Here is a 20,235-nt window from a genome sequence, read left to right as displayed (position 1 = left end):
AAGTATTGGGACAAATGAGTAAATGGTACTACATATATATTATTTTTATATATATATATATATATATATATATATAAATTTCTGAACAGAGCCCATGGCCATGTTTTCCATTTCTATTGAAAACTAGGCTGAAGTAGGTCTATATGCCCATCCAATTTCTGCTAACTGATTTTCTAATGAATACCAGGCATTTAAAGGCAAACATGAGTAGAAACTTCATACACTACCCTTGCGTCTCATATTCCGAAGTTTTAAAGAGAAAAGATTTAATTCCTGCAAATACTATTTACGAAGTGCAAATCTAGATATTTGAAAGCAACATGACTGGTACTCCTTGAACTATTCTAGGCATTCCTCCATCTACCTGAGTTGTGTGGGGCTTGGAAGACATAACATGGCATTTGCATTAAAAGACAAATACGCTCTCTCCTCCCCCCCCCCCCCCCCCAAAAGTACTTACAGATTCTTTTTTGCCCATGGTCTTGCTGTGAGAGCGGGAGCGAGAGATGTTGAATAAGGAGTCTTTCTTTGTCACAGCTAAAGGCGGAGATGCTGAATGCTCCCTCCCGACTGGTAAACTCTCCGCACTGGGGGATGAGCTGACATTCCTGGAACCTTGGCCTACAATGTGCAAGAAAGGCTGTTTAAACTTACACAAGACTTACTGTGTAACAAGAAATACTGAGGACAATCAAACGTGAAAAAAAAAATAATTCTAGATTGTAGGAGGTAGAATAAAAATGCAGCAGAATACTTGAAGTATTTGTGAGGGATCTTTCTGCCTTTTATTTTAAGTCTTATGAAAAGAAATAAAAGCAAATGTGTTTCAGAGATATGAAATGTCGAGGGATCTTTTTAAATGAATGTGTCTATGATAATATAGAACAGAAATGCAAATGCACAGTGAATCAAATCTGAAACCATCACTGTATTTATATAAAAAATAGATACGGTATACTGATGATCTGATCTTGAATCATGACTCAGACAAGAATTGTTTTATTAGGGGGAAAAAATGTAATTAAAACATTTCAGGCTATTGTATAACAGTTTGTTTCTTTTTAGTCAGATCAATTGGAAGATCCTTTCTGGTATACATCAAGAAGAAGTCATAATACATGGCACAATAAATCATCTCAAATGAGCTAAGGAAAGTGTGCTCTCTAGAATAAGTTATTTGAAATGTTTTTTCTGTTTCAGGTGCTATGATGAAAGAGATGCCTGCCTCTTACCATAATACCCAGGTAAACCTGCCTTGATATTCTGGCCTGCCCAATGGGAAGGTCTCAGTTTAATCAGAGGCCTTTAGTGAAGAACTTGGCAGGAGCTGTCAGAAAATTCATTGTCCCCAATACTTTCTAATATTTTGTAGGATCATTCTTAGCCATGTTTAGGATCATTTTCCATTAGCATTTTTAATGAATACATTTTATGTTAATATTTATTTATTTTGCTATTTTACCATATTTGAACTATATATATATATATATATATATATATATATATATATATATATATATATATATAGTAAATGCAAGAAAACCATTTATGCTGAGGTGTCAATGTCCTGCATATACCTATTTGTTATGGGCAGGGCTGCATTATACAGCTATGGCCAAAACATTTTGCATCACCTAGAATTTTAGGATTGAGACATGATTTAAAAAAACAAAGAAACATAATGTAATCAAAGATACTACAAAATGATATGTAATTCAATATGTTAACGTAACATTATTCAACAGGTTTCCTTTGACTTTATGAAGTGAAAGTAGTTCATTCTACAGGGTGATGCAAACTTTTTTGCCACAGCTATAGAAAGCTGAGATAAACAAGTACGGACAGGCTTGTACTTTCTCAATCGTTTCTTTTCTAAAGCATCCAGCACAGGCTGCATACTGCATATATCTTTTATAGTGTATTGTTACGATGGTAATGACGTTGGCCATCACACCGATTGGCAGATATCAGTAAATATAAAATATTATCTGGAAATTCTGAAACCAAACATCCTAAAAATGCCAATGACCAACTTCATGTGACAGCTCCTCAAATGAACTCATTTTCACACTGCATTGGTACCTATGCTGGCAATCTGTCAAAATGATGTCACTTCACTTAATTTTCACTTTTCATGTTTGCTAAAGTGGACATACTTATTCTATTTGATACAAATTGTAAAAGAAAAAAAAAAAATACATGCAAACGATCCGCTAGAGCGTCCCATAAAAAAAATAAAAAATAAAGTGATTCTTAATGACAACAATGCACTGTTTAACAGTAAATGAATGCTAACACAATCAGCAACGTATGTATGCCATGTTATTTTAATATTTAATTTCTAATTTTAAATGCTGATCCCTATAACACCTATCAGCTCCCTTGAGATTCATGTTGCAGTTTTATAACAATGGAAACCCTGCAGCTTGTTAAACAACACAGACCTCTAGTGAAAAGAAAGTGGTATTGCATGGGTCAGGAGAATGGGATGAAAATGTGAAAACGACAAATCAGCAGGACGTACAGAAAAACAAACGGCAATGCTGCAGTCAAGGAAAGCCAGGGGTTGCCATGGCAGCTGTTACCTTGGATGTCAGTTACAGTCTGGGCAGGAATAGAGACCTGAGCACCGCCACCTGTAACTACATCTAGCAAACACAAGAAGCTCATATTTAATCAGGTAAAAGGCTCCATTAGCAGGGTAACAAAGTAAACGCCTCTTAGTTTACTTTCCATTGATGATGGCAGTACCAAGTTTACAAGCGAGATTCCACTGCAGATCTTAAGAACGTCGGGGGATCAGGAACGAGGGAGACTGAGTTGCAATACATGTTCTGCTTGTGAGTCGCAACATAAAACTTCAAGAATACCGACCCAATAAAACATTTTGGCCTGTCACCTTTTGTATACCAGGCAATTAACAGGGATGGAAACTATTATTATTATTTTTAACAGATGAATTGGCTTAGCCTCAAAAGTTCAAATACTGAACAATAAAATAGTGGACTAGATGGTTTGATGTCAGCACAGTATATGATATTATTAAAATAACATTCAGTAAAACTGAAATTAGTTCACCTTTAACAGAATATACAGTAGACTATAGCTTGCAGTAATTTTTTATTTGCCAACTATTGACTATTGACTATTAAAAACACTGTTTGGCCAAGTGGCAGAAGATGAACCTCACTTTTCACAGAGTACATATTGATGCCAGGATATTATATATGATTTAGAGAACATGTGACGGACAAACAAATTATAAATACAATGTATCCAGCAGTCTGGCATCAGCTATACTATTTACAGTCTGGTTTTAGTTTTCATATTCGAGTCAGTTGCCTTGCGGTATTTTACTTAATGCATCCTGTCCCCAAGGTCCTGCTGAAAAGGGTACAGTGGACTGCAAGATCAGCATTTTAAATCGAGGCAGAGACTGTAATTCATTTTAATGGGAGGCCCCTTCTTACAGTAGTCTATTTGCATCTATTCTACCAGATTGTTTCACACAATGAGATTGTGTCGTTGCTTCTTACCTTTGCTGAGCTGCACAGGCATGCTTTCGGATTTCAAAAGCCTGTGCTGCTGCGGATGATGATGTTGCTGCTGTGGATGATGATGTTGCTGCTGCTGCTGCTGCGTCTGCTGCGGATGATGCTGCTGCTGCTGCTGTATCTGCTGCGGATGATGATTTTGCTGCTGCTGCTGCTGTGGATGATGATGTTGCTGCTGCTGCGGTATTTGGGAGGTTTCAGTCAGGGACCTTGTCACTGCTAGGGGAGCAGCGCTGACATCACTGTTGATAGGGACTGCACCACTTGGATTGACTGAAATAGCAGGGGCGATCAGCTTCCGGCCAAAATTCAGCAGACTGCTCGACACCTTGTTAATGTTGAGTGGAGCAGCCTTGGCACTGGAACTAAAAGAAAATAAATAAATAAATGAAATAAACAACACCACCATCCAGTCATCTGAAAACTGCAATGCAAGTAGATAGAGCTCCCGTCAACTAACTCAGGTATCTAGGCTATAGTACACTGTCAACCAACTAAATTGTTTCCCATTTAAAAGTCTCCTTCCTTATATTTAACATGTAAAATGATTTCTTCCTAATGTAAATAGAAGTGTTAATGGTTTACAGTTTAAAAGTTATCTAATTGTTGAACCTTTCGAATTTTGCCTGTTAAAAACGGGAATACCAAATATAGCTGTAGATGTAAGCACATCACGTACAGTGTAAGGCTAATTTATGTCACATTCAATATTTAACATTTTTGACACATCTAACTACTGTAATTTAATATATATGTATAAGGAATCTCACTATCGACTGGGGAACTTTTAAAAAGCACACTTCCACTTCTGTGTACATCCAAAACAAAACTTAAAATGTTTGTACACTACAGTTATACCTTCTTTAAAATAAACAAACAAACAAAAATAAATAAATACAAATAAACAAAACACTGAAACAAAACAAAAGCCTAACTCCAGGTTGGAGCACTAACTAAACTTTTCCCCAGTCCTGAACTATAATCCGGACAGCTAAGCCATTTACCGGACAAAAAAAACCAAAAAACAACACTTGTTACACACAATATACAGTATACCTTTCACACTCACAATATACATTTCACACACACACAACACACAATATACAGTTCACACAGTATATCTTTCACACTCACAATATACATTTCACACACAGTACCTTTTAACCACACAGGTTCACTCTCTCAGGTCTCTTCATAGGCCTCAGCCTTCACACAGACAACCTACAAACACTTGTGACCTGCTTAATCACTGGCAGGTGTCCCTCATTTCATTAGTGCCAGGTGCTTAACATCCTGGCTCTAATTGTAACCCCACGGCATTCTGGGGGATGTAGTCCTGTACTACACCTCAAGGACTACATTTTCCTCTCCCCCCCCACCGATAGTGATTCGTACGCAACAGATACACTGCTGTTTTGTAACCAGATAATTCATCATCATCAAACTTAAATTAAAATGGTTTATTCAGTCTTTTCAAAACCGACATTGCAAGAGTGTCTTGAGGCACACTGGTTGGTTTATTAAATCTTTCCAGAACCGCCATCATATCATTGCCTCGTTTTGTATTCTGATTTCCACAAGGGCACCTTATCGCTACAAAATGGCACGTAAACAAATGACGAAATGTGCCGCAGTTTCTCTTGTTAAAAAATTGAAAAAAAAACCTGAATCAGACACAAGTCACAGAGAAATTTGGTGTTTCCCGTTCTGGTGAGTTACTTCACCATTCTGTTAAATAATGTGCATGTCTTGAATATTGCTCCTGTACATGTATTCATAATTAATCTAGAGCTGCTGCTGCATTTTTTGTGTGTAGTGGTGCTGTGTTAATTTAGTTTGACAGTTAGTTTATTAATGTTAGTTTGCTTGTTACTTTATTATTATAGTTTATTAAGATACTATTGCTTTTCTCTTACTTATAAAGTTCATTTCATATGTTGATGCACGTAATACATATTTATCTATTGATTGATTAATATTGTGTCTAGTGGCTAAGTCCATCTTGGAGAACACTTCGGCTAAGAGAACACTTCGATTGCTCCCGAGAGGTGTTCTCTTAGCCGGAGACGACTGTAATACAAAGTAGCCAAATAAAGTTGCCTTGTAATTTGGCAGTTGGACTGAGACCTTTGGAAGAGGTGCTCCTTGCTGAAGATGGTGACTGAACGTCTCCTGCGGAAGACAGAGTGGATGACCAGGTTTTGCGTTGCTCTTTGTTGACAGTCCAGTAACTTTTAAAGTTACTTTCACATCGATGACCAGTCACGGACATTACTTCCCTGCTTTGCAAACCAGCGTTAACAATTCAGGATTGTTGTGGACCTAATTTAATGATTTGTGTAGCGACAGCTCAAATCTGCAGCAATACAAATTTGTGCCTGTATCTTAGTGATTTTGAATTTTTTCCTAATGGTCTGCAAGTATAGCACATACTTTTATCGCTCGCAATGGTTGGATCTAAAGATAGAAGCTGACGGATTCTTCTGACATTTCATGAAATATTTCTCAAGTAACTTTTTTGGGTCAGTTTGGATTATCGGGGCACTCATACATTTAATGATCGTATTTTGAGATGTTGTAAATAAAGCTTTACCCTTTTAAAGGACTCCTACATGTTTTATTGCAGTACAGACTTAGTGCACTGGGGCAGCTGCTCAGTCTCTGTGCCTTCCACTTTCGACAGGCAGTTTACAGTGAGATTGTGTTTTTAGAGGCAGGTATTGTACACCCAAGTCAACGACTTGCTATTTTAATAAAACAATGCACCACATGTCTCACATTCACTTTTTATTTTAACTGGGATGTTATTTTAATATAATCATTTTTATGTTTTTAGCTATTGAAACTCAAAGTTAGTTCAGTGTGCACAATAAACCCAAGATGGATATTTTTTATGGTTTACATTTTTTTTTTAAAGTTTTTGTTTCTGATACCTTTAAGTTTGGTTAAAACTGATTAATACAATCTATTTCAATTTAAATCTTAAAAATACATTTCACTACCCTGTTATGTCAATGGATCTCAATCCAATACAAATGCTTTGGACTGATTTGAAAAAAGTTGTAGCCAGGCATTGTGTATCCAATCTGTCTGAGCTGAAGAAAACATGCAAGGCAGAATGGGCCCAGATTGATGTAATAAGAGTAAGAATAAGATGTAACATACTGGTTAAGAATTATCATAAACATCTGAAATTTTTGTTAAACTACCAGAAATTGTGTATTTTGGTCTTTGTCCTATTAATTAGTGGCAACTGTTCACTAAATGCTTGTATTTAGCATGTTTTCTTGAATGATCTTATATTGTATTAAGTGTAGGGAGCCAATGACTGTGCGTGTGTGATTATATATATATATATATATATATATATATATATATATATATATATATATATATATATATATATATATATATATATATATACTGTATATATAGATATATAGATGTGTGTGTCTGTGTTAGGTAGTCAGTGTATAAATTATTAACCCTATAAATGCTTACCGAGTTTTATTCATCAGGTCTGCTCCACAGGTTTTGTAATAGTCTAAATTCTGTTGAAACTGGTAGTTCACTGGTCGAAGGTTGTTCTGAAAGAAGCATTTAAAAAGTTACATTCATCTTGTCTGAGTGGAAAATGCATTTTTAAATCAGCCTACAAGTAATACTTCATTTGTAACATATCAAGTGTAAGCTACCGGGCCTTGCTGGACAGGAAGCAGGTTCTGCTAAGAGATACAAGCTCACAGAGGAGCAAGCACACAACTATAACTGATGACATCAACACTTTTAACAGTTAGTATTGAATATTATACTGTAAAAGTTCAAAGTGTGGCAGATCTTAAGATTTACTGCTAAATGTCGATATTTACTAAGTAAAGCAGTAAATGTCCAAAATAAACATGATAATGATTTACTTTGGACATTTATTGCTAAATCTCAAGAATAACCAAGGCCTTTACCAATAATCTTAACCGTTAAAATGTCCGAAAAGCAAAATATTTCTTCATAATTCCGGACATTTACCACCTTACTTGGTAAATGTTGACAGTTACCGGTAAAATTGTACACTTTCCGGATTAGAACTTTTACTGTAACAAATATATCAAATTACTCTTAATATAGAAAAAGCAGGAACTATCACAGTACATCAAAATCATCAGTAACAAACTGGTAAAGGACTACTTTGACCAACTGTCTTAAAATGCACAGTACACCACTAGATGGCAGACTTAACACAGCAAACATTTTTATTAAACACTATTATATCCTACTGCTTGCCTGCCTGACGTGTTTGGGACCCATCATTAGAAGGAAACAGCCTTATGGGTAACATTTTCTTTGTTCTCACAAACTACAAACAAACAAGCACAATTCCAGATCCCCGAAAAATACCTACCCGAGAAAAAAAGAATATGTAAAACATCTGAGGTAATCCCACCTTTAGAATAGGCTTTAAAAAAAGTGAGAAAATAAAATCCTGCATGTTTTGAGATATATTCCCCTTTTCTCCGTACACAATTATCTATTTTCGTATAGCTCTCACAGACATTCAGTGAACGTTGCCTTTGTTTTTCCTCATGAAGCTTAATAAATCTAATCACAGGATAACCATATTAAAATGAAAGGCAGCCTCTAGGTGAATCCAGTTTCTAATTAAAAACAGATGTGTCCATTTCATATTTTAACACAGTAAGTGAAAGACAGAAACATCCTTGAATTATCAGTTTGCTTCATTAAACTGAGACGACTGATAACAGTGTTAAAACAAATTCCATTCATTAAACCAAAGTGTTTACTTGCTTAAGTCCACACAGTGTTTACTAATAGAAAAGGGATCAAATATAAGAGTAGGCTAGGGTAATTGAACCAGATACTGATTGAAACATACTGATTGTTTTTTGTTTTGATGGTAACATGGGTACCAATTATAATAAGTTTGAAATAAAATAACTTTTACCTGCCCATGCCTTTATCAACCTTTGGGACAACAGTGAAATTAACTAAGAGTTGTTTTTTTTTTCTATTTGTGATCTTCCTTAAACCTATGCATACAAAAGGTAAAATACTTTGCAAAAAAATGGTAAATGGCTGTGGCTGAGCTAAATGTGAATGATGAAAAAAAAAAAAAAAATTCTTCACTTGTTTACCTTTGCAAAACAGCACTCTCACCATACACAGCATTGGTTGTATTAGGTAACCTCTTTATTCTGACCAGATTGAATGTTAGGGATCAGATATTTTTCTAGCACTGTAGCAGAGAGGTTTCAGGACCGAAGTGTGATGCTGTAACCTTTGAACTTGCTTAACATGCTCTCTACTATGCTGAAGGGCTAATATTAATGTTTCCTCACTATATGCTACTAAAAAATAAATCCAACACAAAACAAAATACAACATTACTATAAAAGTATGTGTCTTTCATATATTTAAAACAAGGAAGTGACGGTAATCTAATATTTACTGGAATTATTATCGTAGGTGAGATTACTGCAAGTGGATCTATAATATTTAAACTACTGTGCACATGTGAATATTCAGCTGGTGCTGCTCTTCAGTAGGCTTTGGAATGACTCCACTTCAGCATGCAGTAAACAAAGCTCCGAAGGGTAAACAACACTGGTAAAAAAAAGTAGGCTGAAGTGTCTCCCCTGTGCAGAAAACAAGACTTGAATTCAAAGGAACACGTTATTGCCACAATACCCTGGGAAAAGTAACCATCATTAGAGGAGAGAATTGCTCAGCTGTTTATAAGCAGGAAGCCCTGGGGGAATCTTACTAAGCCCAAAAGGCATAGCGTTACAGGGTTACTCAAACATATGCCGCAGGTATTTTAAATACATGACAGGTGGGCAAAACTCAGCCACCGAAGAGAAGTTTGCGTTGTTTAATCTGTGCAAAATAGACTTAATGTAACCTAGTAAAGAGAAATGTCTACAAGGGGGATTGCAAAGCATATCCAAACAGTGAAATAATTAGAAGTAAACAGATTTTACCATATAAACAAGGCAGTGTGCTGCATTTCAAACATGAAAATCAAGTATTGTTCATGACTATTTCTACGACTACTACCACTAACAATAAAAAAATTAAAATAAATACATTGTAATGTCTCACAAAAGACCTCTCTTATCAAATCAGCACTGAATACAGCCAGAAGCTACTCAATAATAATCTTATTTGAAGATGTCCCTTAATCAAATAAATTGCGAGTCCTTGTTTAGTCTAAGGCAATATTATCAAACATCTTTGGTTAATCTGCAGCCTTTACTGCAGTGTGACATTTTTATTATAATGACAGTTACGGTGCTTGGTAGACTATGAAATAAGATTTGATCTCTATTATTATTATTATTATTATTATTATTATTATTATTATTATTATTATTATTATATCTAGTGTTGATAATATGTGTAAAACTGTTTCTGGTTCTATTAAAAGGTATATACAAACAAAAAAAAGTTTTTTCTTTTTACATATTTACAAAGTAGGAGTACATATAATTTTAAAAGTTGACAAAAGTCAGTTTTTCTACACAGCAAAAAAGGGCCAAAATATTCCAGTGCAGCTGATAAAGGCTTCAGAAATAAAGGGTTTGCACTTTATCAATTTGAAATAAATTTTAAAATTCAGAGTGCCAGGCAGTAGCACTTGAGACTGTTGCACAGTATCTGCCGGGACAGCAGAGTTTGATGCAGTTGTTCTTACCCAGCACTGGTAGCCTTAGCCATCTAAGAAAACTCCAGCACGGATTGAACAACACTTTCTAGAAATATGCTACCCCAAATGATTAGTATTATTTTCAATACAATTGAGCTGCAACTGGTATACAATGTAAAATAATTAATTTAATTAAATAACTGTTGTTGAATAATGCAGTAGTGGTAATAATCTACATTAGATAAACATATAATCATTATATTTTTGTGAAATACTTGAAAGTTTTGTGAATCTCTCATATATAACACCTGTGTCAATTTGACTGTGTCAACTAGTAAAGACGTTAAAAAATAGAAGAAAAAACCTATTAAGATGTTGCTATTGTCACGTCTCACTGCATCCCTTAGTTGGCACAGCCACTGTGTGAACTGATACATTAACTGTCAGAATACAGAGACCTGTACAAGCTGGTGGCTGTGCCACACTGCAGACACCTACAAGATAACTCAGATACTGTATTGTGGCTTAAAAAGTAGTGGTGACAAAGTGTCTTGTTATGCTTAATGTATTTATTGTCTCACTGATCCCCACTTCTTAAATAGAATTCCCTATTCCCCAGTATTGAAAATCACAATTCAGAGCTTCTAAAAAAAAATCCCCCATCCCAGCTTCTAATTTCCATGAGGTATATTCAACACCACTTAGATGGACCCCCTTAGGACGTGTATGGAGATGAATGCATGGCTTGTCAAAAGCAGAATGCATTGGGTGAGGTGTATTATGGGAGTTTGACTAACATTCAAATCATCATAGTTATTGCTCGCAGGATTATAATGATCTACTGTCTTCAACTGCAAACCCCTTGTTGATTCCAGCAGGACACGGATTGTAGCCAAACAATCCCAGCATACTGAACAGAAATACAACTTTCATAACATTATTATTATTATTATTATTATTATTATTATTATTATTATTATTATTATCATTATCAGCAAGCCTCATGTACAAAGAAAGCTTTCAGCAAATAATAATATTAATACTACTGCTGCTACTGCTACTACTAATAATAATGTTGTTAATACATATCAATATATACCTACAAACATAACGTCCCAAATCATCCAGAGACAACACCAATGGCATACTGCATTTACATTTAGTTAGGCAACACCGGTGTTGTTGTTTCAATAAACAACACCGTCAGTCCCCACTGCCCTATGATAGCAGTCCTACAGCACATACAGCAGGGACTGTAACACTGCTGCATGTCTGTGTTGAAGATTTTTCAGGGCAAAGTCCATAGTAATGTTTAAAATGTACTTTTTGTCCTTCACAAAGGGCTTTGTAAATAAACATATGAAATGGCCAAGTACAGGAACAATAGAATAAAACAGTCAAACACATTCTAACTGTCCTGGCTTGCCGAATACAGAGACAGCTTGGAATATCCCTTATCCAATTAGGAGAGTAGGGCTTTCCGAAGATTCTATAAAGCTACACATTTTGAAGAGATATTTTAGCATCCATTCTTAAGTAATGTTTTTGTTAATAAAATCATTATCTTGATTTGTTGATACACGGATGAAAGGAAAACAGTGTGTCAACCCTCGAGACTTGTCAAATTACTATAGTAGGGTACCAGAACACTGAACCTGAAGCCTGGTCCCAAAGGTATCATTACAGAACCATTCAGTCAGGGGTAGGGTACTCAGGGAATCAAAAGGAAACATGAGACATCTTTATCAGCAGACACTTCTCCACCTGTGACCCAAGAGTTTAATGAGATTACGAATATCAGTTAACCAATACTACGATACAAGACACATACAACATATCCAATAGCAAAGTAATGTTCTACAGTTCACAAACAATGAATAGTGATCATGCTTATAGTGGGAAAACTAGATTGTGAACAATGAATATGCATGACTGATTACCTTCTCTAGTAAGCTTCAGATTCTACAGCAACTCAGAAAATACTGTGTACTATACTCCCCTATATGCTTCAATTGACTTGGAAAGAAATAGACCATGTTAAGAATTATAGCCACAGTATGCAGTCTCAAACTACTAACACAAACATGCACCCCCAACTGTAACTCTTAAAAGAAGAGAAAAAAGATAAACTTCAATGAAATATAATCTACTTGTAGTTAATTTGTGCACTTGATTAGCAGAGTATGATTTCTTAATGTTTCAGGAAAAAAATAATTATCCTCCTAATTACCTTAACTTCTGGTTAATTTGGTCAACCTTTGGAATTGATTGCCTTGTCTTTTAGCAGATCACAGTTTAACAAAATGCAAAGGTCTGACAATCTATAAAAAAAACACTTACTGTGTTATGTTTCACTTTTTTGGCATGCAGAGATAGATTAGATGGCACACAAATACAAACTCTATGCAATGGTGTATTAAAGATGGTGAGATTTGATTTTACTTTTCCTCTCCTTTCCAAACACCTTTTTATGAACTCACTATCCCAATCATTGAGGTGGAAAGTTGATATGCACTTTAATGTACAGTACACCCTCGCTATAACGCCCTTTATTATAACGAACCTGGCCCCTGGACCCACGGTCTGTATGCACGGGATGCCATCTATGCAGTGAAGTCAACTCTTTTTTTTTTTTTTTTTTTTCTTATAAATTTAGTCATTGCCAATTATTTTTATTATTTTCTCCCAATTTGGAATGGCCAATTATTTTATTATGCTCAGCTCACCGCTACCACCCCTGCGCTGACTCGGGAGGGAGAAGACGAACACACATTGTCCTCCGAAGCGTGTGCCGTCAGCCAACCGCTTTTATTCACACTGTGGACTCGCCATGCAGCCACCCAAGAGCTACAGCGTCAGAGGACAACGCAGCTCTCGGGCAGCTTACAGGCAAGCCTGCAGGCGCCCGGCCAGACTACAGGGGTCGCTGGTGCGCGGTGAGCCGAGGACACCCTGGCCAACCTAACCCTCCCTCCCCCCGGGCGACGCTCGGCAAATTGAGTGCCGCCCCCTGGGAGCTCCCGTCCTCGGGAGGCAAAGGAATAGCCTGGACTCGAACTCGCGACGTCCAGACTATAGGACGCATCCTGCACTCCACGCAAGTGCTTTTACTGGAAGCGCCACTCGGGAGCCCACCAGTGAAGTCAACTCTTTAGTCTTAATATTATTATTATTATTATTATTATTATTATTATTATTATTATTTCTTTCTTAGCAGACGCCCTTATCCAGGGCGACTTACAATCGTAAGCAAATACATTTCAAGTATCACAGTACTTGAATAAAAAGCATGCGCTGTGTAACTATACATCCAAAACTAAAAATAATTTTATGTTGCAACAAAGCTGGAAACTATAGATTGTTTGAAAAAAGGAGTAACGCAGACATATCTCTGTCATGAATATAGGTTGTCAAAAAGCAGCAACAAAATTGATTAAAGAAAAACAACAACAACAACAACATCAACATCAACAAAAAACTTGTGGATCTGATGATCTTTTCATGTCAAACTTTTCATGTCGGGTTGATTTGGAATAAAAGATCAGTTTGGGATTCTTGCATGTTGGATTAAGATTTGGTGCGCTTTGAAACGATTCGTGTCAAGATTGACTTTGAATAAATGTTCAGCTTCAATTCGGGATTTGTGCTTTCTGTACTGCGTTTTAATTCTGTAACAAATAGGATAAAGTAAAGGCAGAATACTGTATACATGAGACGAAGAGGTACATGTAATTCTACTTGTATTCACAATCTCATCTCATTAACTTATTCCAACAGTTTATCATTCACTTCGATTGTCCTTTCGCTATAACGAACCCCTCAATATAATGAACAAAAGACTTGGACCCCAACAGGTTCGTTATAGCGAGGGTGTACTGTACTTCACTTACTCTAGTTAATGGAAACACTGCAAAGCAATGGGTATGGGTGTGAAATAGTTATCTTAACTAATGTACAGTAGTCTTGTTGCCGTTAAGATTCAAGTCATATCATTTCCTGTTTCAGTCACGACATCCTGGTGGCTTCTTAAAACTCAGAAATGTAAAAAACTCTCTTTCTAACCTCCATGCACTTCTGATACAGTAGAGTGAAACCATTAACCTGCACTCCTGTGACACTGCACCGAGTGGATAACAGATCAACAGTAAGAAAAACAAATATGGAGTTTTTATGGGAAATATGATATCCTGAGCAAATGTAGTACTCTGTATTTAATTTCAGAATGTAAAAGAAATGCATGACAGAAATAACTGTCGAATGTATTAAAAAAAATACTATATTTCTAAAGATTTATTAACATTTTGAGGTATAACCTTCCACAACAAAAAATAGTCCCTACGAAGTAAAAATAATATTCAAGTAAAACATATTCCTTTTTTTTTTGTTTCAGTAAAAGCAATACAACTTTTTTAAATAAAGCCATTCCTGCATACTCTATGTATTCTGCATATTATACGTAACATTGTTGCAAGGTAATTCACTCCCACTGGCTCTAGAGTATACCTAACTGCACAAGAGTTTAAAGTGTTTTGTTGGGATGAAGATTATTAATTAATTAATTTAAAGTCAATTTGGAATTTCTTTTTTTTAATTTTTTTTAGAAAGCCAGTCATCTAAGCATTTAACAGCCCAAGTTGTTTGTTTTGTGGTATTAATTTCATTTGGAGTTTTTTTTAGCATGTCATTGTTACATTTTGTACCTGTAAAGAGAGTGAGTGCACGTGTAGTAATGTAATGTAATGTAAAAAAAATATCCACAGTTAAAAATTAATGAAATCACTTTCACAAAACGATGGTTGATACCAACTAAAAGAAGGAAAATTAAACTGAATATCTGACAGCTGGATCCGACCGAAGTTACAGAAAATGACTGGTATGTACTCTGTGTATATATATACCCTCTGTGTATATAACTACACCTGATCAGACCCTCTGTGTATATAACTACTGCACACCTGATCAGACCCTCTGTGTATATAACTACTGTACACCTGATCAGACCCTCTGTGTATATAACTACTGCACATCTGATCAGACCCTCTGTGTATATAACTACACCTGATCAGACCCTCTGTGTATATAACTACTGCACACCTGATCAGACCCTCTGTGTATATAACTACACCTGATCAGGCCCTCTGTGTATATAACTACACCTGATCAGACCCTCTGTGTATATAACTACTGCACACCTGATCAGACACTCTGTGTATATAACTACACCTGATCAGACCCTCTGTGTATATAACTACTGCACACCTGATCAGACACTCTGTGTATATAACTACACCTGATCAGACCCTCTGTGTATATAACTACTGCACACCTGATCAGACCCTCTGTGTATATAACTACACCTGATCAGACCCTATGTGTATATAACTACTGTACACCTGATCAGACCCTCTGTGTATATAACTACTGTACACCCGATCAGGCCCTCTGTGTATATAACTACTGCACATCTGATCAGACCCTCTGTGTATATAACTACACCTGATCAGACCCTCTGTGTATATAACTACTGCACACCTGATCAGACCCTCTGTGTATATAACTACTGTACACCTGATCAGACCCTCTGTGTATATAACTACACCTGATCAGGCCCTCTGTGTATATAACTACACCTGATCAGACCCTCTGTGTATATAACTACTGCACACCTGATCAGACACTCTGTGTATATAACTACACCTGATCAGACCCTCTGTATATATAACTACTGCACACCTGATCAGACACTCTGTGTATATAACTACACCTGATCAGACCCTATGTGTATATAACTACTGTACACCTGATCAGACCCTCTGTGTATATAACTACTGCACACCTGATCAGACCCTCTGTGTATATAACTACACCTGATCAGACCCTATGTGTATATAACTACTGTACACCTGATCAGGCCCTCTGTGTATATAACTACACCTGATCAGACCCTATGTGTATATAACTACTGTACACCTGATCAGGCCCTCTGTGTATATAACTACACCTGATCAGACCCTCTGTGTATATAACTACACCTGATCAGACCCTCTGTGTATATAACTACTGCACACCTGATCAGACCCTCTGTGTATATAACTACACCTGATCAGACCCTATGTGTATATAACTACTGTACACCTGATCAGGCCCTCTGTGTATATAACTACACCTGATCAGACCCTCTGTGTTTATAACTACACCTGATCAGACCCTCTGTGTATATAACTACTGCACATCTGATCAGACCCTCTGTGTATATAACTACTGCACACCTGATCAGACCCTCTGTGTATATAACTACTGCACATCTGATCAGGCCCTCTGTGTATATAACTACTGCACACCTGATCAGACCCTCTGTGTATATAACTACTGTACACCTGATCAGACCCTCTGTGTATATAACTACTGCACACCTGATCAGACCCTCTGTGTATATAACTACTGCACATCTGATCAGACCCTCTGTGTATATAACTACTGCACACCTGATCAGACCCTCTGTGTATATAACTACTGTACACCTGATCAGATCCTTTGTGTATATAACTACACCTGATCAGGCTCTCTGTGTATATAACTATTGTAAACCCGATCAGGTGGGCAGTTGTAAATTTGGTTCTCCATATTCAAAAACAGAGTTCAAAAACGTTTTTATTCAGAAGCAACAGGCAACTACGGAAAGTGCAAACAGGTGACCGTGTCAGCTGACAATGTTGTCACAAGTTTATACTCACTGTTTGTACTGTACTCTGATGGACAGAGGAACTGATCTTGTTGTACACATACATGTCAGCGAATAAGTGATGCATTGCAGGCAGAGCTATATCCGATACAATATTCAGGTCTTGACTGTCATTTAACTGGCCTATGGGTTGAGACTCAGTAGGATAAACCTGACTTATGTCTCCAGTCTTAGCAAACTAAACACTGCACTCCAACTCTTTATGAAGCTCTGGAACATGACTGGCTCCAGATGCCTCAGACAACCAACCAACATCTTGTCTTCTCCACACCTATGCAAGTTCTAGCTGCAATGGTTGGAGGAGTCTGAAATGAACTGCAGTATAAATCCTGAGTCCTGAATCTCTGGCACACTTAGCAACTGTACTGAAAATTCTACCGCAGAGATGTTTGGATTTTAAGGTGTTGACATAATCTTGACATCACAGAGAGAAGGTGCAATTCTGTCGCAGATGCAAATGTTATGTTTACTTGCCTGTCAATCCCTCATGGGGAAACAGAGTCTAAAAAAATTAAAATGTTAACATGAAAATGCTGTTAAAACCCTTTCTTGTCACAAAATGCATTCTACTCTTGCCTGTAGGTGGCTGAGAACATCTGGCTAGGTAGGAAACACAATATGTTGAAACAATATTCAGTTTTAATTGGGTTGTGGTAAGGTTTTAAGAATAATCAACTTGGCCATTTCTGAATGCTTCTTTAAAATGCATGTATATGTATAAAAGTAATGAAGTTATGTACTGAGTGTAATAAGGTAAATTCATAAAACGTGTACTGTTCTCAAACTCAGTGTACATACACAGTATTAAGGTAGTGCACATTTGAGTTACTCTCCTGAGCTTTTCAGAAGTCAAAGTACAGTTGCGCTGCACTGATGAACTCCAAACAGGGTGAAACATGTCTGCAGATACTGTACTTTGATTTTTAAAATGCTGTGAATGTAGAAGCCTTTAGGCAACTTTCATGCGATTTGATTGGCTCCTGTAATGCTGAAATGTGCATATTTCCCTATTACCCATTCTTCTCTATTCATTGCTTTCACTCCCCTTAACTCGAAAGCTATCGGTACTCGTTTATATATATATATATATATATATATATATATATATATATATATATATATATATATTTTTTTTTTTTTTTTTTTAGGGCTGTCAGTTATGCCTCAAAATAGCAATTGATTAATTTGGCACACACAATATAATTGTTCGAATAAATATCGATGATTGTACCGCCCACATACATTTCGCTCCATTCCTCTGCCCCCCGACATGATTATTTTAATATCATTGCTGTTATAAGTATAAGCTTGTGCAGAACGATTGAATGTGAGGGGTAATTACGCCTTGGTAGCGTCAGGAGAAAAAGAAAACAAACAAACAAACAACACAGCAAATTTGCAACAAGCCTAAAGCAAGTTTAACATACTACAGGGGTGTTACTAAAATATGTATTACAAACAGATTAGAGTACTTTGGAATGTAATCTATTTAAACTTAGACACGAGTTTGTGAAAAACGTCTTTTTTTTATTCAGTGACTGCTGCAGCATCATGCATTGCATCTTGTTAATACTGTATCACCTAAACCTTCACTATCTGTAAAACACACAGTGCGGAAATCCCTGCCTAAAACATAATAATAATAATAATAATAATAATAATAATAATAATAATAATAATAAATTGATTTACTTACCACAACAGGCGTACCCGCTATAGGTCAAGCTGATCGTTACTCCAAAATTGCGTTTAACATCACTGATCGTTTATTTAATGTTATTGAATATTGTTAAATATTCATTATATACAATGCCTTGCATAAGTATTCACCCCCCTTGAACTTTTCCACATTTTGTAGTGTTACAACCTGGAATTAAAATGGATTTAATTGGGATTTTTACCATTTGATTTACACAACATACTTAAAACTTTGAAGGTGCAAAATATTTTTTATTGTGACACAAAAGTTAATTAAACAAAAAAAAGACATTTGTTGGTTGCATAAGTATTCAGCCACCTGAATCAATACTTGGTAGAAGCACCTTTGGCAGCAATTACAGCTGTGAGTCTTTTTGGGTAAGTCTCTACCAGCTTTGCACATCTGGATCCTGCAATTTTTGCCCATTCTTCTTGGGGAAATTGCTCAAGCTCTGTCAAATTGGATGGGGACCGTTGGTGAACAGCAATTTTCAAGTCTTGCCACAGATTCTCAATCGGATTGAGGCCATTCTAAGACATTCAGTTCTTGTTTTTAAACCACTCCAGCAAAGCTTTGGCTGTGTGTTTAGGGTCAATGTCCTGCTGGAAGGTGAACCTCCACCCCAGTCCCAGGTCTCTTGCAGACTGAAACAGGTTTTCCTCTAGAACTTCCCTGTATTTGGCTCCATCCATCTTGCCCTCAATCCTGACCAGTTTCCCAGTCCCTGCCGATGAAAAGCATCTCCATAACATGATGCTGCCGCCACCATGCTTCACCGCTGGTGTTCTCAGGGTGATGAGCAGTGTTGGTTTTTCGCCACATATAGCGCAAAGGCCAAAAAGTTCAATTTTGGTCTCATCAGACCAGAGAACCTTTTTCCACATCTTTGCTGTGTCTCCCACATGCCTTTTGGCAAAATCCAAATGGGATTTGATATGGGGTTTTTTCAGCAATGGCTTTCTTCTCGCCACTCTTCCATAAAGCCCAGCTTTGTGGTGCGTCCGGGTTATAGTTGTCCCATGAACGGTTTCTCCCATCTCAGCTGTGGATCTCTCCAGCTCCTTCAGAGTGACCAAAGACCTCTTGGTTGCTTCTCTGACTAATGCCCTCCTTACCTGGTCACTGAGTTTTGGTGGACGGCCTTCTCTTGGCAGAGTCGTGGTTGTGCCATATTCTTTCCATTTTTTAATAATGGATTTAACGGTGCTCCGGGGGATGTTCAAAGTTTGGGATATTTTTTTATAACCCAACCCTGATTGGTGCTTCTCCAGAACTTTATCCCGGACTTGTTTTGATCCTTGGTCTTCATGATGCTGTTTGTTTAGATATGCTCTCTAACAAACTCTGGGGCCTTCCAGAAACAGGTGTATTTAATCTGAGATCATGTGACACTTTAATTGCACACAGGTGGACTCCATTCAACTAATTATGTGACTTCTGAAGGCAATTGGTTGCACCAGAGCTTATTTAGGGGTGTCACAGCAAAGGGGGTGAATACTTATGCAATCTAGACTTTTCAGTTTTTTATTTGTAAATAATTTTGAAAAATATGTAGATTTTTTTCCCCACTTCGACAATATGT

The 20,235-nt window shown here is 36.7% G+C and overlaps 1 protein-coding gene across 1 annotated transcript in view; it reads right to left on the bottom strand.

Moving 5' to 3' along the window:
- LOC117394477 (TBC1 domain family member 5-like) overlaps nucleotides 1–20,235 on the bottom strand; it is a 169,162-nt gene that overhangs the window by 13,860 nt on the left and 135,067 nt on the right. The window contains exons 15-18 of the mRNA XM_059010796.1: nucleotides 7,056–7,141; nucleotides 3,537–3,919; nucleotides 2,586–2,648; nucleotides 461–621 (exon numbers count right to left, since the gene is read on the bottom strand). Coding sequence (XP_058866779.1) covers nucleotides 461–621; nucleotides 2,586–2,648; nucleotides 3,537–3,919; nucleotides 7,056–7,141 — 693 coding nt within the window. The remainder of the gene's footprint in view (nucleotides 1–460; nucleotides 622–2,585; nucleotides 2,649–3,536; nucleotides 3,920–7,055; nucleotides 7,142–20,235) is intronic.

Source organism: Acipenser ruthenus, chromosome 3 (genome assembly GCF_902713425.1).
Source record: "Acipenser ruthenus chromosome 3, fAciRut3.2 maternal haplotype, whole genome shotgun sequence".
NCBI classification, from domain to species: domain Eukaryota; kingdom Metazoa; phylum Chordata; class Actinopteri; order Acipenseriformes; family Acipenseridae; genus Acipenser; species Acipenser ruthenus.
This window is presented reverse-complemented; position numbering and strand designations above follow the sequence as displayed.